Source organism: Podarcis vaucheri (genome assembly GCF_965113315.1).
Source record: "Podarcis vaucheri genome assembly, chromosome: 4".
Classification (NCBI taxonomy): Eukaryota; Metazoa; Chordata; class Lepidosauria; order Squamata; family Lacertidae; genus Podarcis; species Podarcis vaucheri.
Genome location: NC_138762.1, coordinates 76,710,699 through 76,731,185, shown reverse-complemented (window position 1 = coordinate 76,731,185; position 20,487 = coordinate 76,710,699). Strand labels below are relative to the sequence as shown.

The 20,487-nt window shown below is 44.9% G+C and overlaps 1 protein-coding gene and 1 long non-coding RNA gene across 3 annotated transcripts in view; one reads left to right on the top strand and one right to left on the bottom strand.

Moving 5' to 3' along the window:
- Positions 1-20,487, top strand: part of LOC309530925 — a 64,328-nt gene that overhangs the window by 32,623 nt on the left and 11,218 nt on the right. The gene's annotated exons all lie outside the window — the stretch shown is intronic.
- ATP10A (ATPase phospholipid transporting 10A (putative)) overlaps positions 3,044-20,487 on the bottom strand; it is a 144,935-nt gene continuing 127,491 nt past the window's right edge. For both annotated transcript variants that reach the window (XM_082220009.1, XM_082220008.1), the window contains 7 exons: positions 19,430-19,506; positions 16,193-16,318; positions 12,229-12,429; positions 10,828-10,908; positions 9,202-9,306; positions 5,942-6,129; positions 3,044-4,580 (listed from right to left, as the gene is read on the bottom strand). In XM_082220009.1, the coding sequence (XP_082076135.1) occupies positions 3,887-4,580; positions 5,942-6,129; positions 9,202-9,306; positions 10,828-10,908; positions 12,229-12,429; positions 16,193-16,318; positions 19,430-19,506 (1,472 nt within the window). In that variant the 3' untranslated portion in view covers positions 3,044-3,886. The remainder of the gene's footprint in view (positions 4,581-5,941; positions 6,130-9,201; positions 9,307-10,827; positions 10,909-12,228; positions 12,430-16,192; positions 16,319-19,429; positions 19,507-20,487) is intronic.

The following is a 20,487-nucleotide window of genomic DNA, read 5'->3' as shown; positions in this document are numbered from 1 at the left end:
CAGCTTCCAACATATATAAAAACATAATAAAACATCAATCATTAAAAAACTTCCCTATTCAGAGCTGCCTTCAGATATCTTCTAAAGGTTGTATAGTTACTTATCTCCTTGGCTCATGGGTTGCATACCTCCATACCCTCCAACATTTCTCTGATGAAAACAGGAACATCCAAAGGAAAAGTGGGACATTCTGGGATCAAATCAGAAACCGGGATGGCTTCTGTAAATCTGGGACTGTCTCTGGAAAATAAGGACTCTTGGAGGGTCTGCAAGCTCAGCTTTCTAACAACTTTTTCTTCTGTATTGACACATTTACTCAGATTGAAATCCAGATCCAGCATGGAATTCTGCCTCTATTCAGGCTGGCTCTGGGCATTACATATATTCAGGCACCTAGCTTGTTTATCAGTTATAAAAATTGTCACCAGATACTTTTTTAAAAAAATCAATTATGTTAATTTTAAAAACCTGAGGGTAGGCTAGGGAGAGGGAATAGCTTTATTATTGCCATGGGTGGGGGGTTAGCCAATTAGCACTCTTGCACAGCCAGTTTCCACTGGAAACAGTAAGCACTGCTTGGACCCGAGCTCAGTTCTTTTAAGAAGAGTTTACATATGTCAAAAAAGAGAGAAAGCGCAGTTCCATAGAAAGCCCAGTCCTCAGGCTACGAATATCTGTATAAAGCCTATTAGGGAGAGCAGGGATGGGGAGGGAACCTGTGGCTTGTCATATGTTGCTGTATTGCAGCAACCACCAGTCCTGCCTTAGGCATCCTTTAACCTATACTGGAAATGGATGGAAGAGGTTGCATTATTCCAATGAATATGTTGCAAGATGATAAGGGTCAAAAATGGGTTTGGACTAGATAATGATGATTTTATTTATTTGTCCCCCACACATCTGACTGGGTTGTCCCAGTCCTTTGAGGTCCCTCACAACATTACAATTCTATGATTTGAAAAAGAAAATGGGCTCTTTTTATGATTCTGGCAGTTTATCTTGATGGCTGCATGTTGTTTAACCCAGGAACAATATTAATTCTAGAGCCCAGCTTGATAGCTAACTCTAGTGGAAGAGTTGCAGAATACTCTGGCGCTGCACCAAGCCCTTGAGGCTGCAGAGTCCACATGGCTTGTCAGAGCACATCCTGCCACCGCATGTCGAATGTGCAATCCTAAACGACATGAGCAATCCTTAAAGACATCTGTGGGAATTTTGCCACGACTTTTCATGGCGCTAAGATCTGACCCAGTGGGAGCTGGTAGAAGTTACAGCCCAACAACAACAAATGTTCCGGATGAAACCAAAACCAGACAACAAATGTCCTCAACAGGCTCGATCTCCTTTGAAGTGTTTATTTCCAAATCGCCAAGTTCTTCTTCTGAGTTCATCCAAAGCGGCAACATGACCTCTTTCAATTCTGGGAAAATTCCGAACTGTCTCCAGTTCCTCACAGATACTATGGAGAATCTACACCTTAGCACTTCTGAATCACCAATGATGTAGTCCTATGCATGCTTACTTAGGAGTAAGCCCCGCTGAATATAGCGGCACTTACTTATGAGTAAGCACACATAGGATCGCACTGTTAATGTCTCTCTGCCAAATCAGACAAATAATATTATATGTCAGTCTTTTATGCTAAATCACTTATTTATTTTCATTCAGTGGTCTATTTTACTGCATTTCCCTCCTTAAAATGCCTTTACCCACTCTCAGCCCTCTAACAAGATAGGATTAAAAACAAAATAATAACCATGCATCCAAGATAAGACAGGACCTGAATTCATTTTCATCACTGAAACTTGATCTCAAGCTGCTGAGTGAGGTCATCTCAGGAGCTGGAGAGAGGAGGTGCCATCAGTATGCCGATGACATCCAAATATGCTTCTCATTTACATCTCTATTAGGTGAGACACTGGAAGTGCTGAACTGGTGTCAGGGAGCAGTAATTGACTGGATAAGTGCCAATAACTGAAAGCTCAGTCCTAGCAAGATGGAGAGGCAGTTGGTGGGTGGGACATCCACCCAGATAGATGTTTAGGCTGCTCAGTATGGGCTTCCACTCCCCTTTAAGTCAGGTGGTGCTGTGGTCTAAACCACTGAGCCTCTTGAGCTTGTCGGTCGGAAGGTCGGCGGTTCGAATCCCCGCAACGGGGAAAGCTCCCGTTGCTCTGTCCCAGCTCCTGCCAACCTAGCAGTTCGAAAGCACGTCATAGTGCAAGTAGATAAATAGGTACCGCTCCGGCGGGAAGGTAAACGGTTTCTCCGTGCGCTCTGCCTTCAGTCACGGTGCTCCATAGTGCCATAAGCGGTTTAGTCATGCTGGCCACATGACCTGGAAAGCTGTCTGTGGACAAACGCCGGCTCCCTCAGCCTGAAAGCAAGAAGAGTGCCACAACCCCATAGTCGCCTTTGACTGGACTTAACCCTCCAGGAATCCTTTACCTTTTTACCTTAGTCAGGGCTGGGGAACCTTTTAGGTTTGGAGGAGGGCAGATATTTATCCCCCCCACCTGTGGGCCAACTTTGACACACTCCCTGCAGGATTGTACTCTTCAGCTGACAGTTGGGTGTGGTTTGGGGGTGGCTGCTGCTGCTAATGATACCATTTTTGCATATTTTAGAACTTTATTGGTATCTTTATTTTAAATTTAATGCAGAGATAGTTCAATTTGATTGTGTACTTTTTATTGTTTATTACTATTTTTGTTATATTATGTAATTTTTTCCCTGTTGTAAGCCGCCTTGAGCTGGTATTTAACTATGGAATGTATGTATTTACGTACCTCTAGCACAAGCCCCACAATTTCCCTAGCATATTATATCTTCTTTCAAGGGTCATAGTTGGTAGAGCCCAAGACTCTGAAACTCAGGGTTGTGGGTTTGAGCCCCATGTTCAGCAAAAGATTCCTGTATTGCAGGGGGTTGGACTAGATGACCCTTGTGGTCCCTTCCAACTCTACAGTTCTATGATTCATTGCAAATGGCCCAGACTTTAACAAAGAACTGTACCTTCACCAACGGAAGAGAGGATAACATCTTTGCAACATAGATCTTCATTTATTTCTTATTTTGTCACAATACACAAACTGCTATGGTTGAAATATTTAAAAAATGGAGGAAGGAGGGCCACACCTGTAAATTTTCAGTATTGCTATGTCCTTGGCAGTGTAACATCGTACATACGGGGTTTTTGTTTCTGATGGATTTCCTAGCTCTTTGGTTCCATGCAGACATCCCTTGCTCCCTCCCCCAAAGAAACTCGATGGGGGATGCCCAATTTTTATTAAATCAGTGTAGGATTTTCCCTGCCCCGGATGGTTGAACCAATGGTGACCACATTCACTTGTTGGTAGAAATCCAACAGCTGCCACCTGGTACATAACAGGAGCCCATAACAGAAGAGAAGCAAATAAAAAACAAACAAACATATTGCATTTGTATAAAATGAGATGAAAAATAAATACATATATGGATTTTCTTCTTCGTATATAAAGCTTTTCTTTTCAACATGTTGTGCTTAAACATCCTTTCAAAATAAAACTATGTACCTTGACTTTCTGTTCCAGCATTGGGAACAGAGCAATACTATACTCTTGTGCAAATAGAAAATACAGTCGTAACTTGGATCCCAAACGCCTTGGTACTCAGACGTTTTGGCTCCTGAACGCTACAAACCCAGAAGTGAGTGTTCCAGTTTGTGAACGCTCTTTGGAACCCGAAAGTCCTATGGAGCTTCTGTGGCTTCCGATTGGCCCAGGAGCTTCTTGCAGCCAATCAGAAGTCGCACTTTGGTTTCCAAACTTTTTGGAAGTTGAACGGACTTCCGGAATGCATTCCATTCAACTTCCAAGGTACGACTGTATGCGCTACAACGCCTATGTCATAAACAAGTGGACTCAAGAGGTTCTGTATGGAAGAAGCTACCGGACGCTTTCCCCCCTTCTTCCTGGAAACAGGTTGAGGCCTGCTCCGCCGAGCCTTTGAGGTCCTGAGAACCACAGCCACCGGGAGCTGCATTGTCCCACCTTCCATTTTGTAAACTGCTCGATAACCACGGCAGTTCTCTCTCAATGCCGTTGAACAATGAAGTCGATGTGATCCAGTTCAACAAGCTGAAATCCGCCTGGTCTGCTGTCGAGTTCCTTTGGAATGTCTCATCTACTAAGTTCGGCTCCAGCTCTGAAGTGCCTTTGTGAAAACCCAAAGGTGTTTCTTCTTGACTGTGAGCCGACAGAAAGCACCCGTCCCCCTCATATAGCTGAGCACCAAGAGGGGGAGCAGGGGGGTTTAACCCTGTGGTGGGTATGGTCTTTGGTTGTTTAGCTTGTTCTTTCCCTTGCTGAGATAACCTGGAGGGACTGTTTTGGCAACAAGCTTTTAAAGAGTCGCCGATGAGGAAATGCGGGGTTTCGGGAGAGTAATGAGCGCAGGTGTATTTGTGGGGACCGGCCTCCTTCTTGGTGTGCCATCTGTTTAAAAGCTGGTTGCGAGCATCTGGGGGCATCTTGGACAACTGGCGGCCGAGCTGAAGCTGGGTGGGGAACACCGTCCCTTGAAGGGTTCTGTACAGGAACCTGCCAGGGAGATGAAAAAGGCCACAGGACCAAATAAGTCAAAGAACTGAGAAAAGCGAATGTACCAAAAGAAGATGGTCTCAAGTACACTTTGTCTGAACGGTGCTGGTGGGATGCTCGGCTAGAATGCAATTTGAGGAAAGGTTTCTCCTTTGAGAGAATGGAGAAGGTGAGTCCCTTCCTCCATCAACTACTTTCTGGTGTTCCCGTCTCTGTCATCATAATACTAGGGAGAAATGGCTGGGCACTTTTCAATGCACTCCTGGTCCTGAATGGGGTAACTGTGCCCCTGAAGGACCAGGTGCGCAGCCGGGGGGTCATTTTGGACTCACAGCTGTCCATGGAGGCGCAGGTCAAATCTGTGTCCAGGGCAGCTGTCCTACCCGTGGACTGTCTTGCCAGAGTGGTGCATGCTCTAGTTATCTCCTGCTTGGACTACTGCAATGCGTTCTACGTGGGGCTACCTTTGAAGGTGACCCGGAAACTACATCTAATCCAGAATGCGGCAGCCAGACTGGGAATGGCTGCCGAGACCATATTACACCGGTCCTGAAAGACCTACATTGGCTCCCAGTATGCTTCCAAGCACAATTCAAAGTGTTGGTGCTGACCTTTAAAGTCCTAAACGGCCTCAGCCCAGTATACCTGAAGGAGCGTCTCCACCCCCATCGTTCAGCCGAGGGCCTTCTGGCGGTTCCCTCATTGTTAGGTTACAGGGAACCAGGAAGAGGGCCTTCTCGGTAGTGGAGTCAGTGGGCATGACCCAATCTCTCCCCATAGTTAATTTCTATTATACAGTGGTACCTTGGTCCTCGAACGGCTTATGTGTCAAACGAATCGGCTTCTGAACGCCACAAACCCGGAAGTAAGTGTTCCGGTTTATGAACCTTTTTCGGAAGCCGAACGTCCAATGCTGCTTCTGCTTGAGTGCAGGAAGCTCCTGCAGCCAATTGGAAGCCACGCCTTGGTTTTCAAACTGTTTCAGGAGTCGAATGGACTCCTGGAACAGATTAAGTTCGAGAACCAAGGTACCACTGTACATAAGAATCTGCACACATCTCTTAAAACATATTAACGCATAGTGTCTTTTGTTATGTGAATTTAGGTAGGGTTTTTATTTATCTGTTCACAAATCTGCTTTGTTGTGATCTATTTGATACTCATTTCATATATTTGTTATGGCCAACGGCTAAAAACAAAACAAAACTATTGATTCATTTGGGCTTGACAGCTCTAGGACACATTTTGATTATTTCTGCATATGCACATGCCTGCAGCTTAGCAATATCTTCACAAAAGAATGAAAACGAGGTCTGTCCACTAACAAATATACAGAAGAAGAAGGGGAAAAAATACTTTACCTCGGAAGCAAAGCAACAGCAGGTGTTATGAAGCAAGTCAGATAAAACATAGGATCTCCCATCAGCTTTTCCATGGTCCAGTAGGGATTGGATGGAGGGTAACATATTGGGCAAGACGCGTTGTAAAGGAGAGCAACAATGAAGAACAAAGCAACGCTGAAGACACAAGATGACAAATGCAGCCAAGTCTAAAAAGAGAAACATCCTCAAAATTAATGTGCAATTCTGGAATGCCGAACAACATGGCTGTGCTCACATGTCATGATAAACCATGGTTTGCTGTACACAGGGAAATTGTGTCTGGTCCTCTCCTCCTAGCTTGCACTTAGAGCAGGCAATAGGCAAACCTGGCCCTCCAGATGTTTTGGGACTACAACTCCCACCATCCCTAGCTAACAGGACCAGTGGTCAGGGATGATGGGAGTTGTAGTCCCAAAACATCTGGAGGGCCGAATTTGCCTATGCCTGACTTAGAGGAAACACACCCTGTCTTAGCAATTATATCTGATCATGGTTTGCTGGAATGAAACAAACCATAATTCCTGCTCTGAATGCAACACTAAGCCATGGATTGTGATTAGTTTCCTTCATATACAGGGTGAAAAGGAGTTGGGAGGTTATAAATTTGATGCGATGGAAATTAGGACATAAGAAGCTGCTTTTTTATCTATCTCTGGACTTTTGTTACCATTGACCATGGTATCCTCATGAAACAGTTCCAGGGAACAGAACTTGGGGATACAGTGGTGCCTCGGTTCTCAAACGTAATCCATTCCAGAAGCCTGTCTAGCTTCTGAAATGTTTGAAAACTGAGGCACGGCTTCTCATTGGTTGCAAGAGCTTCTTGCACTTAGCGGAAGCCGCATCGCACGTTCGTGTTCCAAAAAACGTTCGAAAACGGAGGCATTTACTTCCGGGTTTTCGGCGTTCGGGAGCCGAAACGTACGACTCAGTTCAGGAATCAAGGTTTGACTGTACTGTGTATCACTACAGATTGTAAACAATATACAATAGCTCCGCAAAACTTGATGGGAATTTGTTTTCCCAATTCCTAATTCCAACCAAGCAATATGTTACCTGGCAATGTAGCTGCCGCAGTAGCAGCACTGAAATAGCTTCAGGATGTTTTAACAGGAAGCGATTCATAAATGGAATAAATAGCACCAACACACAAAACTGTGGTCCTAGACACAAATGGCTCGCAGCAAGAGTTTCATGACTGCTCCATTTGGAAGGTTCTTATCCCTCAAAAATGAACTGGCAGTTAGTCCCAGAAGAGGGAAAATAAGAACTGAAGGAACGGGTAAGACTAGAACGAACCATAGAAGAAGACCCAAGAGGGTGTGTTTGTATGAGGGGAGGAATACTGGTGACAAGTTTATACTACAACCTAGACAGCTGCTCCAGGCTTGGCCAGGCAAATACTAGCAAGCAACAAAGATTTTTCCTCACTGAACAGCAGAGGTTCCCTGTCTGTCTACCCTCCCATTCCACACCACAATCAGGCGATAATGAAACAGCACATTCCTTCCCACATTTGGGGTGATTGTGTTTCGTTTATACGCACATAAATATGCACAACCGGAGCAGATTGGGTGTTGCTCAATAAACTCAAATGTTTGAGATCTACCCTTAAAGGGGTAAAAGGAGAGCTCTAACCACCAATTTGGCCTGTGTAAAGCAAATCAAGAAGTGGTGACATTGGTCATTAGGAGGTATGCTGATATCATCACTATTTCTTCTTAACATCTGAACAGGAATTCAAGCACTGGTTACTAGAAGATTAAATTACTGCAGTGTGCTCTGTGGGGCTTCCCTTGATCTGGAAGCTGAAGCGAGTGCAGAATGCTGTGGCACAATTGCCGGCAGGACCCGGTCGGGATATAACACTTCTTCTCAGAGACCCGGACTGATTTGCTGCTTATTTGCTACCAAATTCAAGGTGTTACTATTAGTATATACGTAAAGCCAGTTCAGTTAGGACCGGTTCACTTGCAAGATTGCCATACTGGATCCCCACTTGATTGCTTTGAATGCCTTTTACAGGCACCACTTAGTACTCAGTCTGCATTTGAAAGAAATGCATCTTTTAGTGTGGCGGCTCCCATATTCTGGAACTCCTTGCCTGCTGACATCATTGCAGGGGATCAGACTAGATGGCCCCTGGGTTCCCTTCTAATTCTATGATTCTCTGACCAGGCAGGTGCCGAGCCTCTTGGGCTTGCTGATCAGAAGGTTGGCGGTTTGAATCCCCGTGTCGAAGTGAGCTCCCATTGCTCTGTTCCAGCTCCTGCCAACCTAGCAGTTCGAAAGCATGTCAAAGTGCAAGTAGATAAATAGGTACCACTGTGGTGGGAAGGTAAATGGCATTTCTGTGCACTCTGGTATCCGTCACTGTGTTCTGTTGCATCGGAAGCGGTTTAATTATGCTGGCCACATGACCCGGAAAGCTGTCTGTGGACAAACACTGGCTCCCTCGGCCTGAAAGCGAGATGAGCGCTGCAACACCATGCCACCTTTGACTGGACTTAACTGTCCAGGGGTCCTTTACCTTTACCTTTAGGGCACCTGCTAAAAACATTCTTATTTAGGCAAGTCCACCCAGACATGCAGAGTGCTGACCTGTGTTTTAATCTAGCTTTGAGTTTATTGTTGTTTCTAATTATTTCTTTTAATGTTCCAAATGGTTTTTCCACTGATTATATTTTTTAATTTATTGTTTTATCCTATTGTTTTACAAACAAGCAATGTATAAATCTTGCAAAAACAAACAAACAAACAAACAAACAAACAAACAAAACATTACATTGAGTCAGACCCCCTCCCCCTGTTGGATAGTGGTTCTCTCCAGGGTTCTGGCAGAAGTCATTCCCGGCCGTACCTGAAGATGCTTTCTGCCTGCAAAACTGTATGCTTCAAAAGGATGGCAGTTGGATAAGCCAGCTGTTTGAACTGGGCCTGTTCTGTGTGAGATGCAGAAATATTTGCTCAAGGTCAAGAAGAAAGTCCCCAAGAAAGAACCTGGCAGCTGACCTGCTTTCCTCTTGTGAATGTACAGAAAGCATTCTAGTCAGGGGAAAATTCAATGCAGCGTTATTTAAATAGAACATATAAAACTGCTACACTACAGTCCAAGCCACTCTCTTTTGGAACTGCTAATAAAACCAGTGAAATAGAGAGACCCTGGAAGATGTGTAGCAAGAGTGACAGGTAAGGCAAAGAGAGCAGACCGCTATGCTGTGCTTGGGTAGGCAACTCACCCAGGTTCTGGTTTCAATAGCCAAATGCAATATTATGGTGAAGAGAGCGATGGTGGTGACTGGAGTTCCCCAGGAGAATATGTCCACATCTGAATCATAATACGTCTGAAAACATAAAATGGGGATTAGACAAATTTGGTTGTTTAAAAAACATCCAACAAATAAACACGCTCAGTGTACAGTGGTACCTCGGGTTACATACGCTTCAGGTTACAGACTCCACTAACCCAGAAATAGTACCTTGGGTTAAGAACTTTGCTTCAGGATGAGAACAGAACTTTGCTTCAGGATGAGAACGCTCTGGCGGTGCGGCAGTACCTGCGGGAGGCCCCATTAGCTAAAGTGGTGCTTCAGGTTAAGAACAGTTTCAGGTTAAGAACAGACCTCCGGAATGAATTAAGTTCTTAACTCGAGGTACCACTGTATTTGAAAAACTCACCCTATGTCAGTTTTATTAAATCTCCAAAAATATTTCCAATTGTTTATTGTCATATACCATTTTTTTAAAAAAACCCCACAAAGTTTCTTCTTCCCCCTCCTTTCCTGATGAGTTTTATTATTATTATTAACTGTTTTACCACACTTATGTTTTTATTATCTAAACTACACTTTCTGTCAGGACGCTGTCAGTGGCTCCTGGCTGGTTGCCCAGGAAAGTATAAAGACAAAGAAAAGTTTCTTACAGTCCTTTTTTATTTCAAACTTTACAGAGAGAGGCTATAGAACCCAGCCTCTTGGATAATGTCACTGTCCTGAGTGAATCTCCACGCCCCCTTCTCTTCCACTTTCTCATTTGTCATCCTCCTCATCTCCTCTATGGGTGCCACTAAGTGGCCTCTGTCCTCAACCACTTTGCTCTCCTATTTTTAAGGCTCGCCAGGTTCTTGGAAATGGAGGGTCTGGAATGCTTTCTAATGACAACATGTCAGCCAGGTGCTGCTCTGGCTCTCCCATGATTTCCCAACTTCCCCCCTCATCTGCCTCTGAGCTGTGACCTCCCTCAAACCCCTGTTGTAAATCTATACTGTCTTCCTCTTCCTCCTCCCTGGAAGGGTCAGGATGGGGAGGCGGTCTCCACCACTCTACTGCCCAGTCCCTGACACTATCGTTAGTTTTTTCAGTAACCCACTGCTTAAATTTCAAATACTGCCCGCAACTTAATGTATGGTAATGCTTTGATAGACAGTCCATCCATGGTCTCCATTCTTCCTTGAACGCTTTGTTATTATGTCACCTTAATTTGGCAAACTAAGAGGACAACACATTTGAAATTGAGATTGCCACCAAAGATGTGCTCCATAAGGAGCCCGACCGAAGTTATGACTCCCAACATGTTATTTGCCACATTCACACATACATTCTGTCTCTGGGCATACACTTAAAGAACCCCCTTGCTGAAGCCCTTTTCAGTGGGTATTCTTGCTGGCAACAAGAGTTTTAAACTCCACAAATCGAGCAGACTTCCTGCTGCAGAAGTTCATCTTCTGAGCACATGGGAATGCAGTGAAGCCAGGGATGTGGGCAGAATGTGCTCTCCCAGCATGTGATGGTGAATGCAGCTAGCAGGAAGGGGGCAAGAGAAGACACACACAGAGAGCTTCAGCATGTCTGCAACTGGTAACTTACGAAGTATGGGATGAAAAAGCAAACCAGGCTTTGGTAGAGAGCATCGATCATATTCATCCAAAACATATGTGGCTGGTACTCCTGCAATGGAAAAAAAGGGGGGAAGAGAAAGCTTTGAATCCGATAAGACACAATTTGTATGTTTTTCTGTTTTTAAAAAATCAACTGCAAAAAGGCACAAAGCAGCTCAAGTTGTGGATTTCTGTCTCAGTCAAGTCCATCTAGAGACGCCTGTGAAAGTCTCTGAGATCATGCCCACATACAAGCTCTGAGGGCTTCAGTTAAAAAGTGATCATTACAAGATCTCCAATTCTTCTCTGCCTCAGATTAAGTTCTGAGCTTATTCCCCAACCGAGCCTAAAACCCACCTTCCCTCTTGCCTTAGCTCATCAGCCCCCACCTCCAAAAGCCTCTTTTCCTTCCTACAACTTATCCCTACTCAGCCTCCAGCCTGCCCAACATTCCCCTCAAAGAGCTACTGTACTCCTTGGGAGGAAAAAGGCATTGAGTCTTCATGACAATCATGTGGCTGCACCACACATGGAGTCATGCTGTCTCTTCTGCCCCCTGGCTGGGGTTGAAAGAGAAGTGTGGGGGGGGGGGAGGGATTAGGGGAGGCTGGGTGACTGATGAAATTCTGCTTAGGTCAGACATAATTCCTCCCACCAATCTTATTGGAAGTGATTCACCTTATTTTCCAAGCCAGCCTGTCATGGGATGAGCTTGAACATATTCACTTCCATCCATAGCCCTCCAGATATTCCCACAATGCACAACCTTTGAAGCTACACTTTTTACCTCTTGCCTCCTGATCTGGCCTGACCATCAGGTTCCTAAACATGACTCTACTTTTGTTCAAGACTGCATCAACTCACCAAAGGAAGTGTTGGATCCAGACTAAGTGAACTGGCAGACAAGCCATGAGCCCCATGGATTTCAATGGGAACCAGATTTCAGTGGGAACAAGGTTCAGCTGACTTAATCTGGATCCAGCTCATTATCTTTAAAGATGAAGTTTCATAGGTACTGGGGCTGGGGAATGGGGTGTTCATGACTCTTCACCTACCTTTACATTGTGCTTTCCTGCTCTTGACTTCTACAAACGATGTCCTGATCCCAACCTAATCTGGCTCCTTAGCATTCCTCTTCAGAGGAACCCACAAGATATTTCACTCTTGCCTGTATTCACCAAACAGCTTTTCTTGGGAAAATGTCACACGGTGTTTTATACAGAGAACTCTCTGACAGGCTGTGCTCTTTACACAGCTCAAGCAATTTTTCAAACTTCCTTAGCAACGCTTATTATGACTTAAGTGTTTAGTGAATGTCGACCGGCCAGTCTCCCACCGCGAGATCTTAGGGACATAGAGGAAAGACAAGGTCCCCCAGCCCACCCCTTACCTCCATGTTCTGACCACTTTTGTAGAGCTGAGGCACAGCAATTAAGATATCTGCTGGTATGTCTTTATCAAGCACTCCAACTATCAGTTGGGGAAGGGATGAGAATAACAAGTTGAAGAAGATCAGGTACCACTGATCTATCATCGAAGACCCGGAAAACCCGCAATAGAACTGGAACCAGAAGAGAAGAGCTACAAACATCTTTGACGGAAAAAAATAAAGGGGGGGGGGGAGGAGAACACACACATTAACCATATGCAACCTTTGGGACTTGCAAGTATAACATCACTCTATAACTTTTTGGATATATCAACTCTCTTTTTGGGCTGCCAGAAAAGAGGCCCCATCCCTGTGCCTGGACTTTATTTGAACAAAAGGAAGAGAGCCAACTAAACAATGGTTTAACCTCCTCAGGGAGGGAGAGAAACTGTATGCATATAGGTAGCAAAAATAATTTCTCATCCCCCCCGTAAAGTGGTAACTCTGCAGGCAGATGTCCCAGGAACCAAAATGGAAAAGGATTTAGATTACGAAAGAGTACACAGAGTTCTGCTACATTTGCAATAAGAAAATAAAAATAAAATAAACAGTGGCACTTTAAAACCTTCCACCCCAGCTTCTCCAAACCAGCATATGTGTGGGTTGTGTAGAAGTTTAGAGACCGACAATGGGGCTGGGCAAAGCTCACGCCCCATGCAAATCCCACAAAGGCTGTCCAGTTCTCACCCAACCCTGACCTGATTTTAGATATCCTTTGTGGTTGCTTTGGGTAGTTGAGTTCAAAGACAACACAAGTTATTAGAATCAGTTCTCCCTCCAGCAATGGTCATGTGGGAAGCTTCCTCCGAGACTCGTGTCTACTCTCCACTTCACCCCACCGAACCAACTGGGCAGGAAAACCGGGAAGCAGATAAAGTCTTATCTGAACCCAAATCCTTCTACATCAGGAGTGAGAAAGCTGGTGCCCTCCAGGTATTGCAGGACTACAACTCCAGTTGTCCCTGCCCATTGGCCATACTAGCTGGGGCTGATGGGAGATGGAGTCCAATGACACCCAGAGGGCCACAGCCCCCCCAACTCCTGCTCTATAACACTTGAATTGTTGCCATGCACTTCTATTCTTCAGGTCCCCGCAACAGGCTTTTGATCTTTCACGAGGCTGGTGGCTTGTGATTTCAGAGTGAGCAGCTAAACACGACTGCTCCTAACGGCTGCAAACTCAGAACCCAAGCCCCCATTCTGCTGCACACATTTAAAGTGGGATCAGGACCATTGCAGCCATCCCTGTCCCTCTAGCAAGCTTGGGGTCAACGTACTGAATATCATATGGCTTATCACATGCATAAACGCCAACATGCTGAGGGTGAAATTCTATGGATTATTTATTGTTGTTTTATTTACTGAATTTATATACCACTCTATACCTGGAGGTCTTGACTAGATGGAACCTGGATGCCCAATGTTTGGATGCTTCGCACACTAAGGGGGGGGGTCCTCTGACCAGTGCAACTCCCACCCGACCCCAGTCCTATGCAGGAAACCAGCTGCACAATTTCTACAGAACTCCACATGCAGCTGCTGGGTGACCTTGGGCCAGTCACACCTCTTTGAAGTCTCTCAGCCCCACTCACCTCACAGAGTGTTTGTTGTGGGGGAGGAAGGGAAAGGAGAATGTTAGCCGCTCTGAGACTCCTTAAAGGGAGTGAAAGGCGGGATATCAAATCCAAACTCTTCTACTTCTTCTTCTACAGAAAACTGCTGATGCTACAAGTGCTTCTGCTCTTGCATTATTCCGAGATGCTTATTACAAATAATTTATAATCACAGGGCATCTCAAATGTGCATTTCTGTGAGTGCATCTGCCGTGTTTCCATTTTTACAATGCGGGCTATACAAGCAAGAAATATAAAGGCTGCCCTGGTCAGATACTACTACTGCAGTCGTCTTAACAATTTTCTCTGGAGTAGTTCTGTTGGCTTCAGAGATGCTACTCCAACGCAAACTTGTTTCAGCCTTTCTGCCTTAGGAATTCTCATTAAAAACAACAAGAAGAAGAACTATTGAAACTTGAATTGCTCTCTGAGGGATCTTCAGGACAAGACGATTCTGAAAGCTTTATGTTTAATTTATAGGCAGCCTCTGAGCAAACCGTATCAGGAACTCATACAATAAATGCAAAACTGAAATGCATGATTGTTTTCCCCCTCTCTTCCTCAAATCCAAATGTGTGCAAATTTCGGAGGCACCTGCTCTCTGGGCTGTAGGACTTCATACAGGTGATTAACAGGCTGAGATAGAGCCTGCAAAATCATTTTGTCAGCCCCATTTGCTGGAGGCTCAGTGCTTTCGGTGACCCCAGTATTCCAGGAATTATGTTAAGAGCAGTTCTTTTAAAGGTCAACCTCAGAGGCCAGGAATTTCATCATATTGTAATTCTTTATTGTAATTGACAACTGTAAACTGATTAATTATTATTTGCTAATACTATTATATTCTTATAGATTATTGAATATTGCCCTAACTTGCAACACTGTGAATGATTCTGGCTGGTGGAACCTTGAGGAGGAGATTTAGGCAAGCCTCAAGCCTGCCAACCCTGCTCCGTAACTTATCCCTAAGTAGCAAGTCTTATTCTTGTTATCAAATTTACACAGACTGATTCTTCGGCACGTGATTCCTGTCACACAGCAGGGTCTGCTATTCCTGTAAATGCCAGCCATCTGCATTTTAACAAGTGCTGCCAGATGAAAACTCCTAAAATAAAGGGATAATGTGGAACTATGGCATCTGCTCTCTCTACAGAAGGCTACGGAGTTGGGCTTCTGAAAGGGAGAACACCTACTACCCTGAAAGGCCTGCAGATGATAAATAACTACAGTATGTACACAACATCCCCTTGCCCACCAAGAGGCGTCGGGAGAATACGTTGTCTCCCATGCTGTCTGTCACTTTTTCTCTCCACCTGCCACATGACTAATTCGCAATTCGACTGCTTCCCATTTCCCTTCACAAGATCCTAATCCCCAAACCCTGATCTTTCTCTCCTCCTCCATCTCTCCTTCTCCTTCCTCTTTTTTGATAGACATGCTGCGTCACCGTTCCTCTGTATAACTGCCTGATGCACAGATTGTTCTCCTCAAGGTTTCACCATCACAAGCAACACGGCACCTCCTTCTCATGTTAACAATATGGCAAACCATGGCTTAGTACAAAACAAGGAAATATGCAGGCTCCTATGGAGGATACTGTGGCTGCTTTGCTAAACCATGGTCTGGGTCCAGTCCAAACCTTGGCTCATGTTTCACCTCTCTCAAGGCATCCTGCAAGCTGCAAACCATAGGACAAAATCTCCTTTCCGGGAGCCTGCATGTTTGCTGATTTGTGCAAAGTTTGGCTTAAGACAAGCATCTGGGCTGCTTATATGGAGTGCGACTGAACACATCTCTCATATACTTGGGTCCAAGCCATTTCGGCGACTATAGTTCAGAACCAGCAAAGTGAATTGCTCCTAGAAAGCTCTAGGATAGAATGGAGGAACCTGTGGTCCTGCAATATTAGATGGACTACAATCCCCATCATTCCTGACCATCAGCCATTCTGGCTGTGGCTGATGGGACTTGGAGTGCAACAATATCTGGAGGGCCATAGATTCCCCATCCCCACTATGTGAAGTCAACATAGATTCTGGAGCACCAGAGTAACATCCTCCTGTCCTCCCCTATTTTGGCAGGATGTTGTGCTTTGCACCCTCCCCATTCAGGGTGCTGTGTTCTGCTCCATATTCTGCCTCAAAAGAAGTTTCTGTATGTTGTGCATGCAAGGTTCTGCAAGCACGAGTCACGATTAACAGGTCAAAGCAAAAATCAAAAGCGTCACCATCTTCTCAGCAGACAGTGTAAGTGAAAAGGCACCCCTAAGTACAATCTGGAAACATGTTCAGGCTACAAAGCTAACACACACTTACTGCATTTTTGTAGAAGAAATACAGCACCATGTTGGCGAGCCGTGAGTAACACCAATGGCCATGCACAAGCAAGAGTTTTTCCAAGTGCCGGAACTTTGGGATTGCGAAGTCACTTGCCATCACAGCCTTCAAGGCAAGAAGAGTTGACATTATCCTTCTGCAAATGTTATTTGAACATTTATTTATTTTTTTTAAAAAAACATTTTAGGTGGAAACAAGCAGAAATCCACAGATGCCCCTGAAATAACGCTGGGAACACAGATATTCACAAAAGGGAGGAAATGCCCTCTGATCAGCTTACTAAAGTGCTCCAAGGCTGATTTGTCAATCTTTCAATATCTTATCTCTCAAAGACTTATTCTTCTGCAACTGACTCCACTGAGAACTGCTACGGTGGATGTCACTGGAACATTCATTGCTTGATATATTCTGCAGCGCTTCCCATTTCATTGGGATTTTTGGGCTCACAGGAAGTAAGGATACATGTGTTTATGTAAATGTAAGTGCAATAGAACCCCAGAGCACATAGGTACACCATGGAATCCGCCCCTCACAAGTGGCAGTGATGTCCACCAATAAGAGGTTTAGTTAAATTCACGGAGGACAAGGCCACCAATGAATACTAGGCACAATGTCCATGTTCCGCCTCCACTGTCAGGAGAGCGTGCTTCTGGATGTCAGTCACTGAGAATCACAAATAGGGAGCGCCCTGTTCTGCTCAGCTCCTGCCTTTGGGCTTACCATAGGCATCTGGCTTGCTAGTGGGAGAACAGATGTTGGACTAGAGGGGCCACTGGCTAGACTCAGCAGACAGCTGCTAAGTTCTTATGTTCACTGCCCCACACCAGATCCCCAGGGGGAGTTAACTGCGCTCCAAGATGCTTCCAGATCCTCCATCCCTTCCATTTCTCTCTCTCTCTCAGTCATACTCCACTCACAGACTCTGATCACCCCCCACCCCTACTGGAGGGGGAGATGGGGAAGATGACTGATCAGTTTCCCAAAGCTGGCGTTCACATTGGAGCAATGGTCCTTCTCTGACCCTTGGCACCTATTGGCATCAGCCAGCCAGCCACCCCAAGCAACGCGCCAGGAATCTGCCCGACAAATCGAAAGGGTGGCCAAGAATGGCTGGCCATGAACAATGCATTTAACTGGCTGTTTATAAATATTAGAAGACTGTCCGTTAGTTTTCCCATTTCTCTGTTCTTCAGTCTTTCTACATAATGGAATGAAAATGCAAACGTGTTTACTTTAGTCTTTCCACAAAATTGCCTGACTGCATCCCCCCCCCCTTTTAGGTCTATTTCTGATCAGGGAGAGAGAGGAGAGGAGAAAGCTATTTGAACGCACTGACAGACTCAATTTCCTTCCACATTTCATAGGAACAACGGCATGTGGCACAAACCACTATTTAATAATTCCCATTCATAAAACCAACACTTATGGAAGCCAAGACGATACTTGGTGATAAAATAAATATTTAGTGAGATGATGGGAAAAGCTGCTCTTTTCTCAAGATTTCTCTGCATTTATGGAATCCGAGGCCTCTCTTGTGAGGTAAGCCTCCAAGAAAAGGTATAAACAAGCTCTTAGTTTTAGGTTCGTGGATGAGAAAACATGGCCCTTTACAGAACAAAATTGCATCTCTGTGGTTAAAGGAAATAAAACCTGATGCCTATGATATAAAGACTAAGTTCTTTTTTTGCAGCCATTTTAATATCCCTTTTAGAACTTCACAACAGGCAAGTGAGGCAGATTAGGCTGGGAGTTACTGTTTGGCCCAAGGCAGAGCAGAGAATAAACAAAAAACCCAATGGTGGATAAAGTATGTTTTTAAGGCAGAAAACTGCACATGCTCAGAGAATTTTTGTTGTTGCTTATCAAGGCTTGAGGTGTGTGTTTATTTCCAGCGTCTCCTCACTTCATCTTGCCAGTGAATGTTATACCTTATATGGTCACAGGTGTCCATTTTCAGTATTTCTCATTTCAGAATACAGTGGTACCTCGGGTTACATACGCTTCAGGTTACATACGCTTCAGGTTACAGACTCCACAAACCCAGAAATAGTACCTGGGGTTAAGAACTTTGCTTCAGGATGAGAACAGAAATCGTGCTCCGGTGGCGCTGCAGCAGTGGGAGGCCCCATTAGCTGAAGTGGTGCTTCAGGTTAAGAACAGTTTCAGGTTAAGAACGGACCTCCAGAACGAATTAAGTACATAACCCGAGGTACCACTGTATATTAACACATCATTTCCTAATATTTGCTGCTGCTATTTACTCGCTGAATTCTTTGCATGGCTTAGGGTTAGCAATGGAGGAGAGTGGGCCTCTTCTGCCTTTAACAGTTGCGTAGCAGGCAGAAACAAAACAGGGCAAGCCCTTTCCATGGTATAAATACAACCATGGGAAAAGCTTCTCATTCTGTCTGTCTGACAGCTTCTTACATTGGGTGGCCCCTGTTTGCTTTTGCGGGGGGGGGGGCGGCACCTGCAAGTGTCTGAAGCTCCTCTCTACTTGAGGGCTCAGGCGTCATAAAGCAGTGCTACCAATCCCCAAAAGTACCGCCATCTGGTTGTGCTCTTAGTTGTACAAAATTAAGACAACTGTACTGAATTATGACTCTAGGAGATAGGAACAGACGTCAAGAGCAAAAGGCAGTAATTAAGGAAAAACAGAACATTCAAGGTACAGACATACCTCAGGTTAAAGTCGCTTCAGGGTGAGCGTTTTCAGGTTACACTCTGTGGTGACCCGGAAGTAACGGAACGCGTTACTTCCGGGTTTTGCCGCTCGCGCATGTGCAGATGCTCAGAATGACATCACGCGCATGCGCAGAAGCGGCGAATCGCGACCCGCGCAGGTTGCATTCTGCTCTGGATGCGAACGGGGCTCCGGAACGGTTCCCGTTCGAATCCAGAGGTACCACTGTACATGGCAATTGAGGGGGAAAGTTAAGAGAACTATTTAAAAAGTATTTCAGATGTTTTACCGTTTTATAAAGGAAACTTAGCCGAAAGGTGAAGCTGCGCAAACGTAAGCTCTGCTAAAGTAACTTTTGCAAAGCCCAGCTGGCCCACCTTGGGGCAGGCAGCTCACGAGACCTCGGAAATCTGCGGCGGCTGTCGCAAAGTGTCTTGCTGCAGCACAACGGGGGAACGAGATGCAAGTGGACATATGGAAAACATATGGACCCCACGCTTTCCCGAGGTGGCTTCTTGGTCTGCATACGGTACCTGCATGCCTTCTGGCCCCGAGATCCCCACACCAACATCCGCTACTTGGATCATACTGACGTCGTTTGCTCCGTCACCTGGTAACAATTCGGGTTGGGGGGAGGAGGGAGGGAGGGAGAAAGAGATGTCGTTTGTTTTTAATTGAAGCAGACATGACCAGTGGCAAAAGAAGCAATGGAAAATCAAGGGGAAAGGAAAAAGGAACAGGGCCATATTTAGCAGTGAAATGGCTACGCTGCTGTGGAATTAATTGCAAAGCCCAATCTAAATTGCTTGTGCAGACTGAACTTCACTAATTACATGCATAACCATCAAATGAAGTAGTATAAGGCAGAGCAGCACACCTGTTCTCCTTAGCAAATATGCCAGACAAATGAGAAAGGGAACCCAGTTCTTGGAAACAACAGAACTGTATGGTTTTCTGCTGGGCTGGAGTGTAAAAGAAGACCGAACTCCTACGTTTTAATAGTGGTGCATGAAAAACTGCACACGGTGAAACCCCCTTTTGCACATATGTTAAAATGTGTAGGAACCCTGTCCTTTTTTCACTTGGCCACCCGTACCTGTAAATTACCTGTCTAATTGGAAGTACACATAGAAGTATCAGGAAGTTGTGTGTTCTGCAAATTGATGTGCACCATGCAGCAATGGATGCAGAACTGCACCTAGAATGCTGATATTTTATTTTAAAGAGAGAACAAGTTTCTAGTCCCCTTGAGTTAGTTCTGTGAGAGTGCAATGTTTGGCTCTGATAATCTGATGCATCTGCATAGGAACAAATAGGATCAACCCGCTGAAGATCTGTGCTTTTTTCGGGTGGGGGGTATAGTTTATTATTATATCTAGAACAATATATTCAGTTCCACCCTATGGTTAAATGGGGGGGGGAATTGGTGCCATCCAAAATGCGCCATCTCTCAGTCATCGGTGAGTTTATTCAAATCTTTGGTGTAAAGGGAGAGATGGAAAGCAGGATCGCTTCATAGGCCCTGCTGAGAAACTGATTACTTTGGCTTCTCTTCTCCTTGAACTGTTTCCCCTCCAAGTGGGTTTGCTTG